We start from the raw sequence: 19,757 nt of genomic DNA, 5'->3' as shown, positions 1-19,757 counted from the left end.
AAAATATGTAACTGCGTCGTCCTCCTCTTCCTCCTCCTCCTCTGATGTGCAGACGTAGAATTGAAGCAAGTGATCCTAAGCTTATCTTTCAAAGAAGAGGAGGGAGCGGTAGGAGAACGATGCAGTAAGGCTAAGTGATAAAGTATCTGACAAAGTAACAGGCTGCCATTTATCGACCATCAGTACTTGTATGCTTAATGTTCATTACCTGTACCAAAAATCTTATTGCACTGGGACAAACTTTGCAATATCCGTTCTGCTGTTGCAGGGATTTAAAATTATGCTCAATATCAATTTAAACTAAGTATTAAGAAAGTTATAGCTGAAAAAATCTCAACGAGGTCTAATTTACAGACATAACATACATCGCAAACACTACTACAACCCGTGACGAAGTTCAGTGAATGAAGTCAGAACGGTCGATCCAGTAAAACTGGCCAGACGCAACGCTGCACCTGCTCGCAAAGTTGTTCAGTTGAGCATCGTGTGTGTTCCGTGTAAGACCTGTTTGACACAGTGCGTTGGTTCTAAACTATGAACAGGAACATGAAAGACCAAAAGATAAATGTACAGTTTTGTTTTAAACTTGGCAAGATACCGAAAGAAACGCATGCGATGATGGTACGTGTTTAGGAAGATCAAGCACTGTCCTTGAAGTGTGTGAACGAGTGGTTCACCCGTTTTCAAGGAGGCCGGGAAAGTGTTTCTGACAACCCCCGTAGCAGAAGAATGGTGACCACCGTCAGTGACTACAACATTTAGAAGGTGAAGACAATCACAAACGATCAGCAATTAACTGTGCGCACGATAGCGGATAAACTGCAGATTAACTGTGAATCCGTGCGACAAATCATTACCCAGAAGTTAGGGAAGAGAAAAATGTGTTCTCGCATCGTGCTCCATCACTAGACTGACGATCAGAAGCAGGCACGTTTAGAGGCTTGACAGGATTTTGTTGAAACGATGGATATGACACCAAATTTCTTGAACTGTGTTGTCACCAAGAGGATGAAACCTGGTGTCTCAGGTACGACCCCGAAACGAAACGGCAAAGCATGGAATGGCTTTCTCCGGGATCCCCTCGTTGGAACGAGGCCAGAGCTGAAAAGTCACGCATCAAAATTATGCTCATCACCTTTTTCGATAGTCAAGGCATTATCCACAAGGAATTTATACCTGAGGGAACGACATTGAATGCTGCACAGTACATCGAAATCTTGACCCGTTTTTGAAACGTCTACGCAGGGTACGACCCCAGTACGCACAACAAAGTTCAAAGCACATCTTCCCCGTCGCAGGTTCAAATAATGCACGCCTCTAGTATCCACGTAGGTGTACATCTTATCTACAGTTATTCACAAATTATGCATGGTTATTCAGCTAAGATGTCCACCACAAATAAGCCGTGAACAGTTTAAGATATTGACATTCTATTGTCACTTTCGTTAATGGTATTAAGAGGTTCATAGTTGAACATGCAGTACTTTTCCAGGCTTTTGACACAATGTATTGGCTCTTACATTTTCATATGAGAACGTTATTTCACACAATAACTGCCAATGATATACTATCAAGTTTACAGTCTTGGTTACTAGTACGTCACACAGCTTGCACTACAGGAGGATCGGTCTCGAGATGTGCACCGTCAGTCTTGAGAGAGAGCGTTGCCCATCACTATCATAAACACAATAATTAGGTCTTTTCCTCTTTCCCAGTGTTTCTCTGCCAACATTCTCAAAGCAAATAACACATCTGTTGTGCTTCTTCCAGCCCTAAAGCCATGCTGTTCCTCTTCTAAGATAGGCTCTAGTATATCCCTTACTCTGGCATCAATGATCATCTCCAAAATTTTAAGGCCATGTGATAGGAAGGTAATGCCTCTATAATTTTCACTTTTCCTTCTACTCCCTTTCTTGAGGATAGGAACTGTCATCCCTTTTGTCCAATCTTCAGGTATTTCGTTATCCTACCATACTGTTCTGAGAACTCTATACAGCCAATGTATTCCTGGTGGGCCAGCAGCTTTAATCATGTCAGCTGTAACTTCATCAGCTCATGCTGACTTACCACTTCTCATCTTATGGAGAGCTTACTCTACTTCTGTCCATGTAATTGGGATATCTTCCTCTATTGTTTTCTGTCCTACATCCTCAACGGAGATCTCCTTAGGGCCATTTAGGAGCTTGTCAAAATACTGTCCCATTGTATCCCTGATATCTTTCATATTGCGAACTATATTCCCATCTGTCGCCAAAGCTGTAATGGCTTCTTTATCTGATCTTTTACTTTTTACTTTCCATATATCATTTTCATATTCTCTTTACTGTCTTCTTCCAGTTTAGTTGTAATTTCTTCCAAACTTTTCTCTTCCTTCCCATACAATTCCCTTGACTTCCAACTTCCAGTATTTATATTCTTTTGCCATCTCTTACAATTTATTGTTGTCTATATTTGGTCGCTGTTGATTCTTCTGTCAGACTTAGTCACAGCAAGAGGTTTTTTTGGCTTTGTTCCTTTTCATTATGGCTTCTTTCACCATATCATTCAACCAAGATGTTCTTTTCTCTCTAACTCTTCTGCTTGTCCTTCCACATATTTTATCTGTACTACCAACCAGACTTGTTTCAAAATCATTCCATTCTTCATTACCTTTCTTTGTGTATTATTGGTATTTTAGCTCAGATTTCTTCTTGAAACTGCTGTTTGACTTCCAGATCTTTCGATTTCCAGACTAACTCATGGTTTTTTCTTCTTGTTTACTTTAATAATAGGTTTGGTGACTCTTAGGCCTGCAATGAGGAGTTTATGGTCACTATCAAGGCTCTCACTAGGTATCACTTTTACATCATGCACTTTTATCCACTTTACCTATCTGTTGATGATAAGGTCTACCACTGATCAACATTGACCATCCCAGCTGTACCCCGTTATCTTGTGGCTATCCCATTTCTGAAACCACAAGTTCTTCACCAGAAATTGGTTTCGTGTACAGAGATCAAGCAGAAGCACACCAAAACAGTCTGGTGCCATGAAGGAGGCTACATTCACAAACTACTTGTCTGCCCGAGTGTGTTGGCAAGATAGAAAGTAAAATTTAGAAATTAGTGCAATTTCATATTACTGTATTTGCCAATTCAGAACATAGTGCTGGGATTAAATAGGTTAAGTATGAGCTTAATGTCTGAAGTCTAAAACAAAAGATTGTTATAATGCCTTGCAAATTTCACAGATCTCCAGTTGCAAGTGAACAGCGTTGTAGGGATAAGGTGATAAGATTTCCTCCATAAGGAGCAAGTATGAATTTGAAAGAACTATAAGCAACTCCTTACAGGGTTGCCTTATTATAAGTAGGAACTTTGAATTCAATTAGGCAAATCAAACATCACTTTTTAGAACCTAAAGTTTTGCTATCTAATTATACACAGGGCTGAAGTAACCAACACTTCTGAAGAGTTGTCTTAAGGCTTACACAGTTTTTCATATTCTCTTTTTTTTTTTTTTTTTGCTAGTTGTTTTACGTCGCACCGACACAGATAGGTCTTACGGCGACGATGGGACAGGGAAGGGCTAGGAGTGGGAAGGAAGCGGCCATGGCCTTAATTAGGGCACAGCCCCAGCATTTGCCTGGTGTGAAAATGGGAAACCACGGAAAACCATTTTCAGGGCTACCGACAGTGGGGTTCGAACCTACTATCTCCCGAATACTGGATACTGGCCGCATTTAAGCGACTGCAGCTATCGAGCTCGGTCCATATTCTCTTCTGTCTCCAACAACACACTGGGAAACAGGTGCTAAACTATTAGCTTCATGGGCTCATTCCGGACATGAACTAATCATATAACATAAAAGACATAATTTAAAATTTGTACCATGTTAAATTTCTTTATTTTTATTACAACAGTTATATAGAAATTCAGAGAGAACTTACTGTACAATGTGCAAAGAATTACTAAACTAGTAATCTAAATACCAAAAGTACAATTCAAGAAGAAAATCATGGAGATGAAAAATGTAGTAAATACATCTATAATACAAAATATACAGTTCCTGTAATGGCAGTGTCCCTATATACCATATATACGCAAATACTTTGCACATATTTTCATAAAAAATGTATATTTTATTCAGTCTAGGAATACATAATTATGTACAATTAATGTTATCATTTAGACTTCCACGGCCCGTGTAACTATTCATGATGTATATTTTGGGTTTATGCTGTGTAATGAACTATATACAAACACTCTCGGTGTGTTTCAAAAGTAAACTTGCCTTTCTTCATCAGGAGACAACAGAGAAATGAAATATGACGTATGAAAGGTTGCTAGGAGAAAGCAACGAGGAACTTATAATTGTGTCCTAAGATTTAAAAGGGACACCATGCTAGACACAACAAATGGCAACAGCAAAGCATCATTCTCTAATGGTCTTGATAATAGGTAGCTATGATTCACTGAGGTTGTCGTTGGCACCTTGTAAACCAAAGATCTGGTGGCGATACGTTTGTCATTTGGACGGAAGGTAAAGACAATCCTGGTCATTTCCTGGATCACCTTAATCGTCAGCACCCTTCCATTTGTTTCACCACAGAAATGGAATCTGATGGCAAAACACTATTTTTAGATGTTCTTGTCATCAAGATCTTTACGGCACAGCATTTATCGTAAGCCTACACACACCAATAGATATCTCCATGCAGATTCTCACCATCACCCTGCCCAGAAACAGGGTATCCTTACAACTAACTACCAAGGCCAAGAGGATTTGTGAAGTGTCAGCTCTACAAGACGAAATTAACACCTTGAGAACCACCCTTGAGAGCAGCGGTTATAGCGAAGCTTAGATCTCCACGGTTCTGAAACGGACATAATCTGATGTCTGTTAAGGAAAAAGATGTAAAAGGAACTGCTTATCTACCTACCTTACATACATAACACGACGGATCATATTGCTAAAATCTTACATAGGTACCATGTATGAACTGTTTTTGGAATATCAGTTAAGATTAGGCAACTCCTGCGACCAAAGGACAGTTTGCCTAAGTTGCAACAACCTGGTATCTACAGAGTTCCCTGTACTTGTGGCAAAGTTTATATTGGGCAGACTTCCAAAACGGTATGCACTCGCATCAAAGAACAAGTCGTGTATCCGACTCAACCAACCTGATGAATCAGCTGTTGCTGATTATGCCTTAACAACTGGTCATGATGTAATGTTCCAAGAAGTGGATGTTCTTGCCCGTATAAAACAGTATCGCCCAAGAAACATCAGGAGGCGATTGAAATACATAAACACCCAGATAATTTCAACCACAATACAGGCTACAACTTAAGTGACTCATGGCTATCTATTATCAGAACCATTAGAAAATGATGCTTTGCTGTTGCCATTCACTGTGTCTAGCATGGGGCTAAAATGGCACCGTTTTACATCTTAGGACACCATTCTAAGTTCCTTGTTGCTTTCTCCTAGCAACCTTTCATGCATCCTATTTCATTTCTTTGTTGTCTCCTGATGAAGGAAGGCAAGGTTCTTTTTGAAACGCATTGAGAGTGTTTATATAGTTCATTACAGGGCACAAACCCAAAATATACATCATGAATAGTTACAATTAATTTCTTGTAAATAAAACTCAAATTAAAGCTAATTTTGTCTTTTAAAATTTCTCCTAAAATTAGGATGCACAGATTATTTGATGGCATGAAGTATTCATGTACATACGGTAATACTGTGTTTTACAATTGCACTTACACTCTACAGACCCTAGTCTAGGCATTATATACAGCTTAAAAACTGACCCATTCACACATACTGAGACAAGGCAGTCACATAAAACATTGCTATAACCTGTACTTATGATCACTAGTACAGTGAAGATATAATACAGAAAATTAACACTTTTAGAAAGATGCAAGCAGTTTTCTCTAGCAAGGTGTTTTGAACCTGTTTGACGGTAGAAGTCTAGATCTTACTATATAAACAGCATTAACCCTTGCCATGCAAGTCCACAAAGAAGGTTTCACACATATCTTTGTAGAGTACTTGTTACAAACAAACATGTTATATATATATAAAAAAAAGTACTACACACAGTCATTAAAACCCCCTTGGTATCTACTCATCTTTATATGCGTACATTCAACATAGCACCCGTATTGCGAGTTAGTACCTAGTTTTTTCAAATTCTGGTAGAAAAACATAAATGTTCTGTAAAATGTTAAAAAAATCGTTCATTAATGGCCAGTCAGAGGAACGATACAAGTATTCTAAATAGTGAAGATAGTAAACATCTGCACAAAATATATTAGTTCCTATAATGGCAGTGTCTCTATATACCATATATATGTAAATACTTCGCTCACATTTGAACAACAAATGTATATTTTATTCATTTTAGGAGTACATAGTACTGTAGTCTTGCCAGAAAGGGAAATCTGTTCTAACAGTGAATGGAAGAGTACAGCCAGGCTTAAAAAGAAAAACAACCCACAACCACTTTGTCGATGGACGATCTAAAGATTACTGCATAATATCATATCGCTTCCTTGCAAAATTAATGTGCGCCAAATCTTTTTTGGTTCAAAGTGCGGAAAAATAAATGCTTGCGTATTTCATAAAACCATTTTCCTTAATGATTCACCATGCAGTTTCGGATGAGTTTCGAAATAAAGATGTCAAGTAGCTGCCTTCCTATTACAAAACCTGGTATTTCAAATAAGTCAACTCCCATATAAAGTTAATATCAGAACCATGTAAAAACGTTAAATAAGGGTTCTACAGTATTAAGTAAGGGTACAAGTTGTTTTAACTACTCGTTTATGGCTCAAGCTAAGCTGACGGTTATTAAATATCCAGAACATTGGAAAGCATGCAGCACGAAGAAAGTAAGATATCAGTGAAAGTTTTACATGCAACTTCAAGAAACAAGTAGAAATCTCCAGGCATTTCACACGTTCCTATACAGCCATTACAAATAGCACACTCTTGACAACACGCAGGTGAAACTAGTCTATTACAAACATCAGGGGAAGATTAAAAAACCCTCATGACAAATGTGATTAGCAGGTTGCCTACCAAAGAGCATTTATACTATGCAGGATTCAATTGTTGTAAATAAAACAAATGTGTGTCTAAAATTTTCTTTTAAAATCAGGGTGAACGGATTATTGGATGGTGTGGATTGTTCACGTACATAGGGCCTGTTAGGGATGGAGTCTTCTATGCAAGACTTTAAAGATTTTAAATCATCCCTGTCCTAAAGAGCAAAGTGAATACAGTACCATATTTGGCTTTCTACACATAGGTTATTAAAATGCAATAAAATATTAGCATAACTGGAGAGCTGTATACCAAAACTTGTCACTTACGCTAAGATACAAATTGTTCAACCGATTGGAGACGAAAAACTGGAACTGCCCGTCTTCTGCTCCTAACTGTTGTTAACGACGAAAGATGGGCGCTGCCCGTCCGCCATTTGAATCTCTAATTTCTTATTCATAAATATAGATAGTGCTGATTATTGATATGTGTACTGTGTATTGAAGTTTTTGGAAGTTCCTTCACCACTATCGCTTATTTCACCTAATTATTTCTGTGGGTATTTTTTTCAGATGTGTGTGGTTTGTTTTTATATTGTGATCATGGCGGTGCCAAGGCCTGAACACAATAAAGTCTATTGAATCTGGTGAATTTAATGAGTGGGTGAAATTGACCGATATAAATTATGATTAATTCCATACAGGTCATTTTGATGACAATTTGAGTGAAAGCAGCGAGGAGTATGTGAACGAAAGTGATGTATGTGCGAGTGATTGGGCCCGGATTCACAAGCCGAATAATGTAGTAAAATTTCATTTCAACAGTCAATGCAGAGTCGATCGATTGATTTCTCGACAACTGTTTGAATCTGGGACAGAGGTGTATTTATTCAATTCTTGGGCAATGATTTCTGGATGGAGATCGTAAACGAAACTAATAAATATGCAGACAATGCATTTCTGGCTGGCGGGGATTGTGGTAATAGAAAGATTTATCCGTACACGATATGAAGGCTTATTTTGCCCTAGTCTTAATATCACAGAATACGAAACCTAGCCAAAATGATTACTGGAGCATGAAGAAAGCTTTATATTTCCAGTCCAAGAAGTGTATTATTATTCTTCATCTGGAAGATCGTTTTAAAACACATCACACAAAGAAAAACTTACATTAGAACGAAGTTAAGAAATATTCAGTCACAGGGGTCAAACAAGTTAAGAATAAATTTGGTCTTCAATCGGTCATCACAAAATTTCTATATAAGGTTAAAATTGTTTTTATAAAAATATAAAATAATAATAACTCATATACTGTAACTATACTTATACACAGTAGATTAAAAGTAATGAAAGACTCTACAACACTAATTATTACGAGAAGTCAATATTTTGCGAGGTTTCCTTGTCACCCGACCCTTCTTTGCACTTGATATTTCGTCCTTCCCAGTGTTTTCCTTTTCCTCAATCTGCAACAAGAGAACGTAACATATTGACATATCAGGAGTTTAATGCAGGGTTCACATTTCAGTTAAAGAAATGTGAATGAACTTTATTTACAGAGGGCTACCACCACAGTCTAATATAAAGTCACAAAATTTGATGCATTTTTGCATCTGTTCTAACACACTGCATGCATGTGGCCAGAAGACAGCCACTGGTGCAGACTCATGAAAGTGCTTCATTGTTACACAAGATAAACCAATCGCAGAATTCTCAAACTGCTCAGTGGCGTGAATTTAATGCATAATTTTGCTACAAACACTAAGATATTAATGTACATTGTATTCAGCCCAGTTTGCAGATACAGAACTTACTTTATAAGTTAGCACTTTGATAAGCAGTAGAAACTCAACTACCTGGATAACCAAATTCAAAATTTCAATTTTTTTAAAAGATGCACATGAAGAGCAATAAAATAAACATCCAGTATAATATATAAAATATTTAGGAACATTATGAAGCTTCAAAGGTTGAAAATCTAGCACTGTTGAAGAAATTGCTAATTTTTTATTTATTATTATTATTATTATTATTTATTGTTTATCTTTGCAGTAAGAGTAAACAAAATGAAAGTAGCTCTTCACGTCAAGATAACTTAGGATCTGGATAACTAAGGTCTGGATATAATCTAATTTGCATCTTGTATCTCTCTATATTTGTATGGAATGAGATTTCCTCATCCAAAATAGAATTGAACACCATCATTCTGTAAGTAAACAAAAATATCAGCTCTTTGTCTGCAAGGCTATACGTAGCAGGAAATGTCAAATTTCTCTGTTAATATTGACTATATATTTTAAAAAAATGTATAGTGTCATAAAATTTACAGTCATGTGTGTTTCTAGTGTCTTTACTATATAAGGAAAAATAAGATATAATTCCAATTATTGCATTTTTCATCTATCTAAGATTCATTCTATCTTCTTCCCAATGGCCTTTTCCCTAGTTATCAGGGGGCCAGCAACTTTGATAGAATTGATGGCCTTTTCCCTAGCTACCTGAGGGCCGGCCCACTTTTACAACCGGATGCGCTACCTGACACAAACCCCATGAGGAGGTATGTATTCAACATAGCCTGTTTCTGTGGTTGTTTGTGGTATATGTGTTGTATGCAAATGAAGATGTGTGCATCAAGTATAAAATATCCAGCCCCCAAGCTAGAGGAATTGACCAGATCCAGCTAAAATCCCTAAGCCAGCTGGGAATCCAACCAGAGGCACTCTGAACCAAAAGCCAGTATGCTGACCTTTCCGCCAATGAACTGGAATGAAGGATAAAATCTTACATATTTACTGTACAAACTATAATAATGGTGATATTTAGATAAACTATTAGCATCGCTACCATAGAAATGCTGTTCAGTCATCATGGTAACTGGTGAAGATGCAGTTCGCTGCAATGCAGCACAAGAAGGCTGATGTTAGGTGGCTAAGTCACTTATGCCAGGTTCCACTTCACAGGGACAAAATGTATCCAGGCCTCCACAAATAATGTTGAATTATCTAATTAAGACTATTTAACACATCCACTATGGCCTGAATACTGACCAATCCCATTAATAGTTTGTGTCAGTTTACACCAATCACGGTTGATTGAACGAAATATTCCTATTGCACCTGATAAGATATTATTGAAGGTGATAAGCTATTTATTGTTTCCAACATTTATAAAGCAGAGAATAAATCAAATATGGCAGAAATTGAAAGAGATATGCAGAAGCAAAATTATTATATTAGAATGCAATAAATTCAATTAAATAATACTGTATAAAATACCTATGTTATTTTCATTTTATTAATACAGATTATCGTCATAATCATCATCATCTTCATTATCCGCTTCCAGCTTCCCGGGTCAGGTTGTGAATCAAGGACCTCCATCACTGTCTGTCTCTCCACAATTCATCTCCTTTTTGGCAGAAGTACATCTTATGGTTTTCCTCCCCTCTTCTCTATGCACTCCCACACTGAATCTGACCATCTGTTTCGGGGTCATCCTCGTGGTCTCCTGTTAACTTCTCAGGAAAAAACTTTTTGGCACTCTCCCTCTCATTCTCATCATATGCCCATACCACTTTAGCTTTGTTGTTTCTATCCTGTCTTGAAGTTTCAAGATTCCTGTCCTTTTCCTTATCTCTTCATTTCTAACTCTATCCTTTCTGTATCACCCTTGATACCTCTTAGGAATTTCTTCGCTGCTGTATTCTACTATCCTCTCGTTTTGTTGTAGTCCACGATCCAGGTTGAATGTAATACTTTCTTATATTTCTTCAGGGCATCTTGATTCCACAAAATCCCCCCCCTTACACACTGGTAGAAGCTGTTTGCTTGTTTTATTCTTTTCCCCGATTTCCTCAGTTATCTTTTCATCTTCTGTGATCCCACTTCCCAAGTACTTAAAACTTTTAATAATAATAATGCTATTTGCTTTACATCCCACTAACTACTTTTACGGTTTTCGGAGACGCCGAGGTGCCGGAATTTAGTCCCGCAGGAGTTCTTTTACGTGCCAGTAAATCTACCGACACGAGGCTGTCGTATTTGAGCACCTTCAAATACCACCGGACTGAGCCAGGATCGAACCTGCCAAGTTGGGGTCAGAAGGCTAGCGCCTTAACCGTCTGAGCCACTCAGCCCGGCCTTAAAACTTTTAACCAGTTCCAGAATTTTACCATTCAGTTTTCTCTTTCCTCTTCCTTCCCCTTGTCATCACTATTGTTTTACTTTTCTCTGTGCTTACATTCATCCCAAATTTTTTTATCTGTTGATTCCATACATCTACTTGTTTTTGTACTTCCATTTCATCCTCACCCCATATCACTATATCATCTGCAAACAACATGGCTTTTGTTGCCTGTCTTCCCAATATCTGTTAAATGTCCTTATGAATTTCTTCTACGACGAATAATATGGGGGATAGAATACCTCCCTGTCGGAGACCAGCTTCAACTTAAAACCTTTCTGTTTTTCCTATACTAGTCTTTACACTAGTAACACCATTTTTGTACATATCTTGCATCATTTGCACTTCCACTCTTAACTTTTTTTCCCCTTAATGTGTCCCATACCAGCTGTCAGGGCACACTGTCATAAGCTTTTTCAATGTGAATGTCATCGCTATGTCTTTTCCAAACTCCATAGCTGCCAACTTTACAAAACCAAAAATCAGGAGATTTTGATATGAAAATCAGGAAAAATCGGGAGAAATCAGGAGATACGACTTAATCTACATGTCTTGCGCAATGCAATACTATGATACATTTATAACACTTATAGTCTCAAAACCTGACTGTTGCTATACAAGGCTACAAGGCTGAAAATAACACACCTCTATTCCCTCACAGGAAGTAATTGAGTGAGATTATCAGTCTCTGATAAGCCTTCCGAAAATAGTATGAACTCATGCTCCACACGTATGTATCGGTCATGCACTTAAATGCCATTACTTAGCAAATGCATAGATTAATATATTACATCAAGTGCCCGCGCGATTATGCGAAGCACAATGCTATTTGTATCAAATAACTAGCTGTTGTACCCATCCTTCACTATGGAATTTTGAGAAAGACTGTGCTTACAGGTTTTCCAACTGAAGTCAACATAGGTCGTTAGAATGATGTCAGTATGAATGTCACGATTAAAAGTAATGTTGTCTTATGAAATATTTGATAACATGAAAAACAGCACATTTTCTCACTTTTAAAGTAAGGCACCACAGTTTCGATCTAACATTCAAAGTTTCAGAGCTAGAATGACCAGGCCACAGACAGCCACTAACACTCCTGTGTCATTATTTCACTTATGATGATGCTTGTTGTTTAAAGGGACTTAACATCTAGGTCATCAGCCCCTAATGGTACAAAATGCGACGAAATGTAATGACAATTTAAAAGTCCAGAATCATCCACTGACCAGAATTCAAAACGTGCTGTTCCTCACATAGTGGCTACTAACCATAGGCAAGGCACACGCATGGTGTCGCTCATAGAGTGGTACTAATCACAGGTACTGTAAAACTCACCCTGATTCACATGCTATTGCTACTAATCACAAATATATTGTGTACCTAACATAGTGGTACTACGCGCAAGTAAAAGTGACAGAGCATGGTGGTACTAATTATAAGTAGTCTCATGGTTCTAATTCAACCATCCCTAGGTTGCCCCTTTTAGTCGCCTCTTACGACAGGCAGGGGATACCGTGGGTGTATTCTTCGCCTGCGTACCCCACACACACGGGGAAGGGGGGGTGTTCGGTCCACGAGAGCTATTTTATTTCGCTTAAGTCCGCCGGCAAGCCGGTTAGGACCCCCGTATCCCCCACCTGGAACGCGCCACGTTGTAATATTACCTCTCTCCGTGCTACGCCAACGTAGTAGGTTCGTGGTTATTCCATTTAAGTGTGCACACTGCTCATTCCAGTCACTGTCTCAGAGTAGGTATTGAATAGCTGGAATACTATGATGATCCAGTGTGTTGCGTACCAGTAGTATCCGAAAATTTATGAACCAGAGGAATCGCATGCTGAGAGAGAGAGAGATAGATAGATATCTAACTCCCCAGCTACTTCCCGCCAATATTCAAGCAGGCTGTTATACGAGGTACGCAGCAGTAATCTCATCTATTTGAGATAAATGGTAGCAGAATACACAAAGCACGTCACAACAAACAATGGTCAATGTAATGTTATTGTTGATCAATTTTATGAGCTGTCTATATTGTAGGCTTTCACATTTAGTTTTCTTCTGACTCTGTATATTAGAGCATCTGATGTAAAGAGAGTCCTCATTTCTTTTACGACTACCTTTTGTGTTATTATTCAAACCATCGTTCCTTCATGACTTCTCTCATTCTTATAATCATCTTCACAATATTATTATAGTCAGTACTGGAAAACTGAAGACATAAATAATCAGAAATTGTACTCTCTATAACTGTTGTTATGTAGTACTTTTTGATATGACCAATTAGATAGGTAATTAAAAAATACATTTTTTTTTACCTTCCCCTAAACTACCATTTCGAACAGGGTGAATAAAATTATTTGTAGCGTGGACTGTAGTCCCTTATTGCCTGACGTTACATACCGATTTTCATTAAATTATCCTCAGCCATTTTGTCGTGATGCGCGTACATACTTATATGCAGACAGACATTGCGGAAAATTAAAACATGCATTTCTCCTTGTTAGTGTGGTCACGACAGGTACAGAAATATTCTTTATACATTCTGAGCAATGTACAGACAATTTTTTTTAAAAAGTTATGGGATAAATGAAAATTATTCAAAATTGTCTCCAAAAGGCTCCTAAAATCTCTAGAAAAGTCACTAGTCATTATCATTGAAATTCTATCACTAAATCACTAAAAACAGAGCTCGATAGCTGCAGTCGCTTAAGTGCGGCCAGTATCCAGTATTCGGAAGATAGTGGGTTCGAACCCCACTGTCGGCAGCCCTGAAGATGGTTTTCCGTGGTTTCCCATTTTCACACCAGGCAAATGCTGGGGCTGTACCTTAAGGCCACGGCTGCTTCCTTCCCAAACCTAGCCTTTTCCTGTCCCATCGTCGCAATAAGACCTTTCGCGAGAACGAGAGATTGACGATCGATATACGCGTCGCGATATACAGGTTTCAATAAACATCGCACATTCGCGCACATTTCTTGCATTAATAAACGTAGATATTTCGTTTGAAAGCGGCCAATGAGCGAAGGACTTCCAGCCACTCGCGTAAAAAAGGTGAAATGGCGGGATTTGAAAACAAATGTTTTAAGTCCACCAAGAAATAAGCTAAAATCGGGAGAAATAATAGAATAATCGGGAGGCGGGAAAAACTGTCGGAAATTAGGAGTCTCCCGCCTAAATCGGGAGAGTTGGCAGGTATGCAAACTCCCATCTTTTCTCCATCATGTCTTAATGTCAAGATCAGGTCAAACATTGATCTCTCCTTCCTAAAACCATACTGTTTTTCTTCCATTTCTCCTAGATTCCTCCTCAGTCTTCCTTTCAATACTCTCTCAAAGATCTTAACTACATGGGCAATAAGGGTGATCCCTCCGCAGTTATTACATTCCTTTTTAAATATTTTCTGGGATCTCTTTTTTCTTCCAGATTATTAACTAATCTATACAGCCACTGTAGCCCTACTGGTCCTGCTGCTCTACTGCTCTTCATCTTTTGTATGGCTTCTTGTATTTCTAAACATTCAAAATTTTTTTGTTTTTTGTTCTTTTCCCATTGTTTCTTCTTGCTCCTTCTCATCTACCAGTTCACAGTATTTAATATTTAGCAATTCTGAGAAGTATTCTTCCCATCTTTTTAGTATGACACCTCTTTGCATCAATATCTGCCCTGTTTCAGATGTTACAAATTTTGTATCTTCCTATTTCTTAAACTATTCTTCACCAACCCATACAAAACCTTTTTACTTCCATTTATATCCCCATGTAAAGTTTCTGTGAAACTTTCCCAGCTCTTCCGTTTCTCTTTTTGTACTATTTTTTAACACACCTTTTCGGCTTCTTTATTTCTGCCAATTATCTGTACTTTTGCTGCCTATCCACTTCCTCCAAGCCATTTGTTTCTCTCTAACACCTTCCTTTACCCTGCTGTTCCACTAAGGAGTCTCATTTTCATTTTTCCTCCCTGATAATCTTCCACAGGTGCTTACTGCACACTTTACAAAACCATTTCTGAAACATGTCCATTCCTCTTCCACACTGTTCACGTATCTTTGGGAATTTCACACTCTCTTGAAACTTTTCCTTTATTTCTTTCTCTTTTAACTTCCATCCCTTTATTTCTCTTTCCCTTTTTTCTATTCATTCTTTTACCATTTCTTAATTTGGCTATCACCACTTAATGGTTTCCATCGAAAACTGCTCTTGGCATTGCTGTCACATCTTCCAGTTGTCTACATTTCTCCTTCTCCACCAGAATAAGATCAATCATTGTCTATCTTCCCATCCATATCTAGTTATTTTTTGTGAGTTCTTTGTTCTAAAACATGTGTATTGCCAAAAATGAATCCATTTCTTCTACAAAAATCTATTACCAAATCTCCTTTTCATCTTGGTTTCCGTAACTATAGGGGCCAATTATCTCTTCTTTTCCCTGTCTCTGTTCCAACATGTGCATTCATGTCTCCCATTATTATAACCTCTTTAGTCTTCAATAAACAACTTTCCAGTTCTTCAAGAAACTTCTGAACAATCGTCTGCAATCCCCGATTGGAGTGCATAAACCTGTATAAAATCCTTGATTCCACTCTTAAGTCCAAGATTTTTTTTTTTGCTAGTTGCTTTACGTTACACCAACACATAGGTCTTATGGCGACGATCAAGTCCAAGTCTAACTTTAATTATCCTGTCACTGATCTGGTCAATTTTATCCACATATTGCACTAGGTCTTCTCTCAATATAACACCAACACCATTTGTTGCTATATTTCCTCCACTCCAATATATTCTATACCCTTTCTTTAATTCTTTTTGACCTTTCCCCTTCCGTTTTGTTTCACCCATTCCCAACATTGATGTCTCTTCTCCATATACTCTATCAGATCTTCGACCTTGCCATTCAAAGTCATGACAATGATACCGATTCTGGTGATGTCTGGTAGCCCACTTCTCACAGTTCAGAGCACTGGGAACTGCGTGCACTTCAAGGGGACGTCTTAGCATTTTCCGAGCCCTCGATTCACTAGCACTCCCTGTTTGTACCTTGGATTCGCCACTCCCAAAGAAATTTTATTACCTTCTGCCTGGTTCAAATTAGGCCACCTCTAACGGAGTTAGACGCCTTTTGTAGCCTGTCCTCTGAAGTACGGATGCTACGGGTTTGTCCCTTCCGCCATCTCCGCCGTTGAGGTCTTTACCCATAACCCAGGGCAAGGGCCCTCCATATTTATGTCCCCTGGAGAGAGGGTGTCCCAGTATTTTAAAACCCCTAGGAATTGGGCTACCTGTTGGTCCACGGGTTGTATTGGGTATTTCTACCAAATCGTACTGTAGGGACCCCCTATCCACCACCTGGGGACGCGCTCTAGGGGTCAGGCTCCCCTGGTAATTTATTGGAAATTAACCCTGCCCTCAAAGGCTGAGGGTATTTGCAGAGGATTATTAAATATAATAGTAAATAATCTAATAAATAGTAAATAATAGTTAATTGTCTAGCCAAATAAAACTTGTGGTTTCAAGAATAATGTTATTTGCTTTACGTCCCACTAACTACTCTTTTACGGTTTTCGGAGACACCAGAATTTTGTCCCGCAGGAGTTCTTTTATGTGCCAGTAAATCTACCGACACGAGGTTGACATATTTGAGCACCTTCAAATACCACCGGACTGAGCCAGGATAGAACCTGCCAAGTTGGGGTCAGAAAGCCAGCGCCTAAACCGTCTGAGCCACTCTGCCCGGCACTCGTTTTATCTTCATATAATTTTCCTCTCATTGTTTGCTTGTAAAATTACCGACAAGATGAAACATACTCTTTGTATTACCCTTGATAATAATGAATATGTGGACATGAAATACCCCTTGTGGACATGCAAGCAACCTGCCGTACTGTAATTCGATGTTGGCTCATCAAGGACAAGCCCAGCGCTTAAAACTGTTGATCAGCGACAGACTCCTAACGCAGGTTGGTTGATATACTTTTGTCACTATGGCTTGATGTTGAAATATATGGAATTGAAGAAGGCTAGGGCGTTCCCAGTAGGCAACTGATTAAGGAAATGTGCAAGAGTTGCCACCATTTTTAAAGAATGATGCCAGCCAAACAAACAAGTCCTAGATACAGTTTGCTTCCCTTATGGATGGCCAACGACTCGAAAAGCAAGCGAAGTAGCCGAAGCAGTAACCGTAACACTCCGGTTGACTGCTGTAGCCGCGCCTCATAGCCGGTCGACTGCTGTAGAAGTTGTGTGTTTCTTGGTTGTTTTTATTTTAATTTAGTGTTGGCTACTGAATGCATGATTCGAAGCAGTGTATCGATTCATTCAAGTGTCCGGGTGAATCGATTCAAAGGAACGGCGAGCTCACGGCACACGATTCAGCTTACTCCCAGCGGACAGTGCTGAGTGGCGCACTCACTGGACTTTGACGGGGAGCCGAGCTTCCACTGCAGCGAGACGGTGAATCATGGCACACCGAAAGAATCGTGAACGAGTGCGGCTCAGTGAGACACATGATACACACGGCTCCTTATCGGCTCACTGGACACGCGGAGAGCCGAGCTTCCGCTGCAGCGAGACAGTGACCCATGGCACACCGAAAGAATCGTGAACGAGCCGGCTCAGTGAGACACAAGATACACACGGCTCCTTATCGGCTCACTGCAGCGAGACATACAGTGAGCCATGCTACACTGAAAGAATCGTATGCTATAATGGACTCTCGAGCTCAGCTCATTTGAAAATAATACCCATTTGCATACACTGTCTTCTTACAGGGAGGTTTAAATAATAGATGGATTAAAATGATAATAATAATAATAATAATAATAATAATAATAATAATAATAATAATAATAATAATAATCGTATGGCCTCAGCTACCGTTTGCAGTGTTAAAAGGGTAGTCACAACATAATTCTGAAGTAGCTAGTAAGTAGGTAGGCTATTAGGTTATACTATTTATTAGTTTAATGAATCTTAGTATTATAACTTAGTTGACTTTTGACAATTAAACTCGACTCTAGCCTGCCCTATGACTATGAGTCATGCTCATGACCACTCAAAAGTACATGTTTTATATTGGGAAGAACGGCTCAGTATTCTCTCAGTTCATATGTCACATCGTTGCACAAGACTTCAATCATATGTGGACAGACGCAATAACAGTATGTTGAATCAGAAAATCAGCGGGCTACTGTACATCTCGGGTAGCCTATACAAAACATGACGATTTAAAAAAATCCTCAGCTGATAGAAATATACATATTTTCAAAAATGAATGAGCGAGTTGTCGTGCGGTTAACATCGCGTGGCTATGCGCTTGCATTCGGGGGATGGTGGGTTCGAATCCCACTGTCGGCAGCCGTTAAGATGGTTTTCCGTAGTTCCCCATTTTCACACCAGGAAATGCTGGGACTGTACCTTAATTCAGGCCATGGCTGCTACCTTCCTAATCCTAACCTTTCCCACCCTGCGTCGCCGGAAACCTTCGATGTATTAGAGTAACTAGCATTTTTTCTAAGAAAGGAGTTCATAGTATGAAGACCAGATGGCAGCTACGAGCACTGAATGCTGTTGCTGCTGTCTTACCAGCACATACTACACAGATGCAGGAGGAGCGGTGACCAATGAGCCGTGAATCGGATCACTGTATCAATTCAGTAACGTGAACGGAATCAAATGAATCGATTCAGTAAAATGAATCGAATGTCCCATCACTATTTTAATTATGATACACTGCTGGGGAAGTTCGGCCCTGGAGGTCTCTCGTGACTGCCTTGGAAGTCTATATTTACGGCTACGATTACCAGATGACGGGAGTAACCAGTTCGAGGACTAAAACAATGTGTCCAGTATGGTACTCACTTCGCGCATAGTTGCTCCCCTGGGCCGATGTGTTTGGGCTTCTTGACTTAGCTTAGCTTTCGATCGCTTTGAAATTCAGAAAGGCCTAATGACTGAGAAAAGATATACTGCGGAGGAAGCTCTTGGCCTCATACTGGGAAGTGACTTTGAAGAAGATGACGATATTTGTCACCTGATTCTGGTGACTGAACGACTTCAATAATGTTTTCTACTTCAATTAACACGTCGTCGACTAAAGGGTCGGCCTACTTAGATGATTCGACTGAACCTCTCATTGCGGCATGTGGTGCGTGGTGTATTGTGTTGAGTGCCTCATACGAACGGTTATGAGATTAACTTCATAGACACCGCAACGAATTGTGAATTTATACCAGCCACAGATTGTGTCAGTTTTAACCATATCTTCATGTGCCGTCCTGACAATGTCCAACAGCATTTCAGCATGATTTTAACAAGCTCTACAGGAACATTTCATTGTATTCTTTTCTGCCCTCTTTATTTCTAGCATTCTTGTATTTTCTTCGTTCATCAATCAGGTCTAGTATCTCCTGAGTTATCCACCGATTCTTAGCTAATCTTTTCTTCCTTCCTTTCTAACATTCCTTCAGCAGCCCTACGGACTTTATTTTTCACGACTACCCACTTTTCCTCTATTGTGTTTCCTCCAGCCTTTCCATTTAG

At 39.0% G+C, this 19,757-nt stretch overlaps 1 protein-coding gene across 1 annotated transcript in view; it reads right to left on the bottom strand.

The window, feature by feature from the left end:
• Window positions 1–3,872: 3,872 nt before the first annotated feature.
• LOC136857351 (kinesin-like protein Klp61F) overlaps window positions 3,873–19,757 on the bottom strand; it is a 295,057-nt gene continuing 279,172 nt past the window's right edge. Inside the window, exon 18 of the mRNA XM_067135960.2 lies at window positions 3,873–8,504. Within this exon, the coding sequence (XP_066992061.2) occupies window positions 8,403–8,504 (102 nt within the window). The 3' untranslated portion in view covers window positions 3,873–8,402. The remainder of the gene's footprint in view (window positions 8,505–19,757) is intronic.

Source organism: Anabrus simplex, chromosome 1 (genome assembly GCF_040414725.1).
Source record: "Anabrus simplex isolate iqAnaSimp1 chromosome 1, ASM4041472v1, whole genome shotgun sequence".
Lineage (NCBI taxonomy): Eukaryota > Metazoa > Arthropoda > Insecta > Orthoptera > Tettigoniidae > Anabrus > Anabrus simplex.
This window is presented reverse-complemented; position numbering and strand designations above follow the sequence as displayed.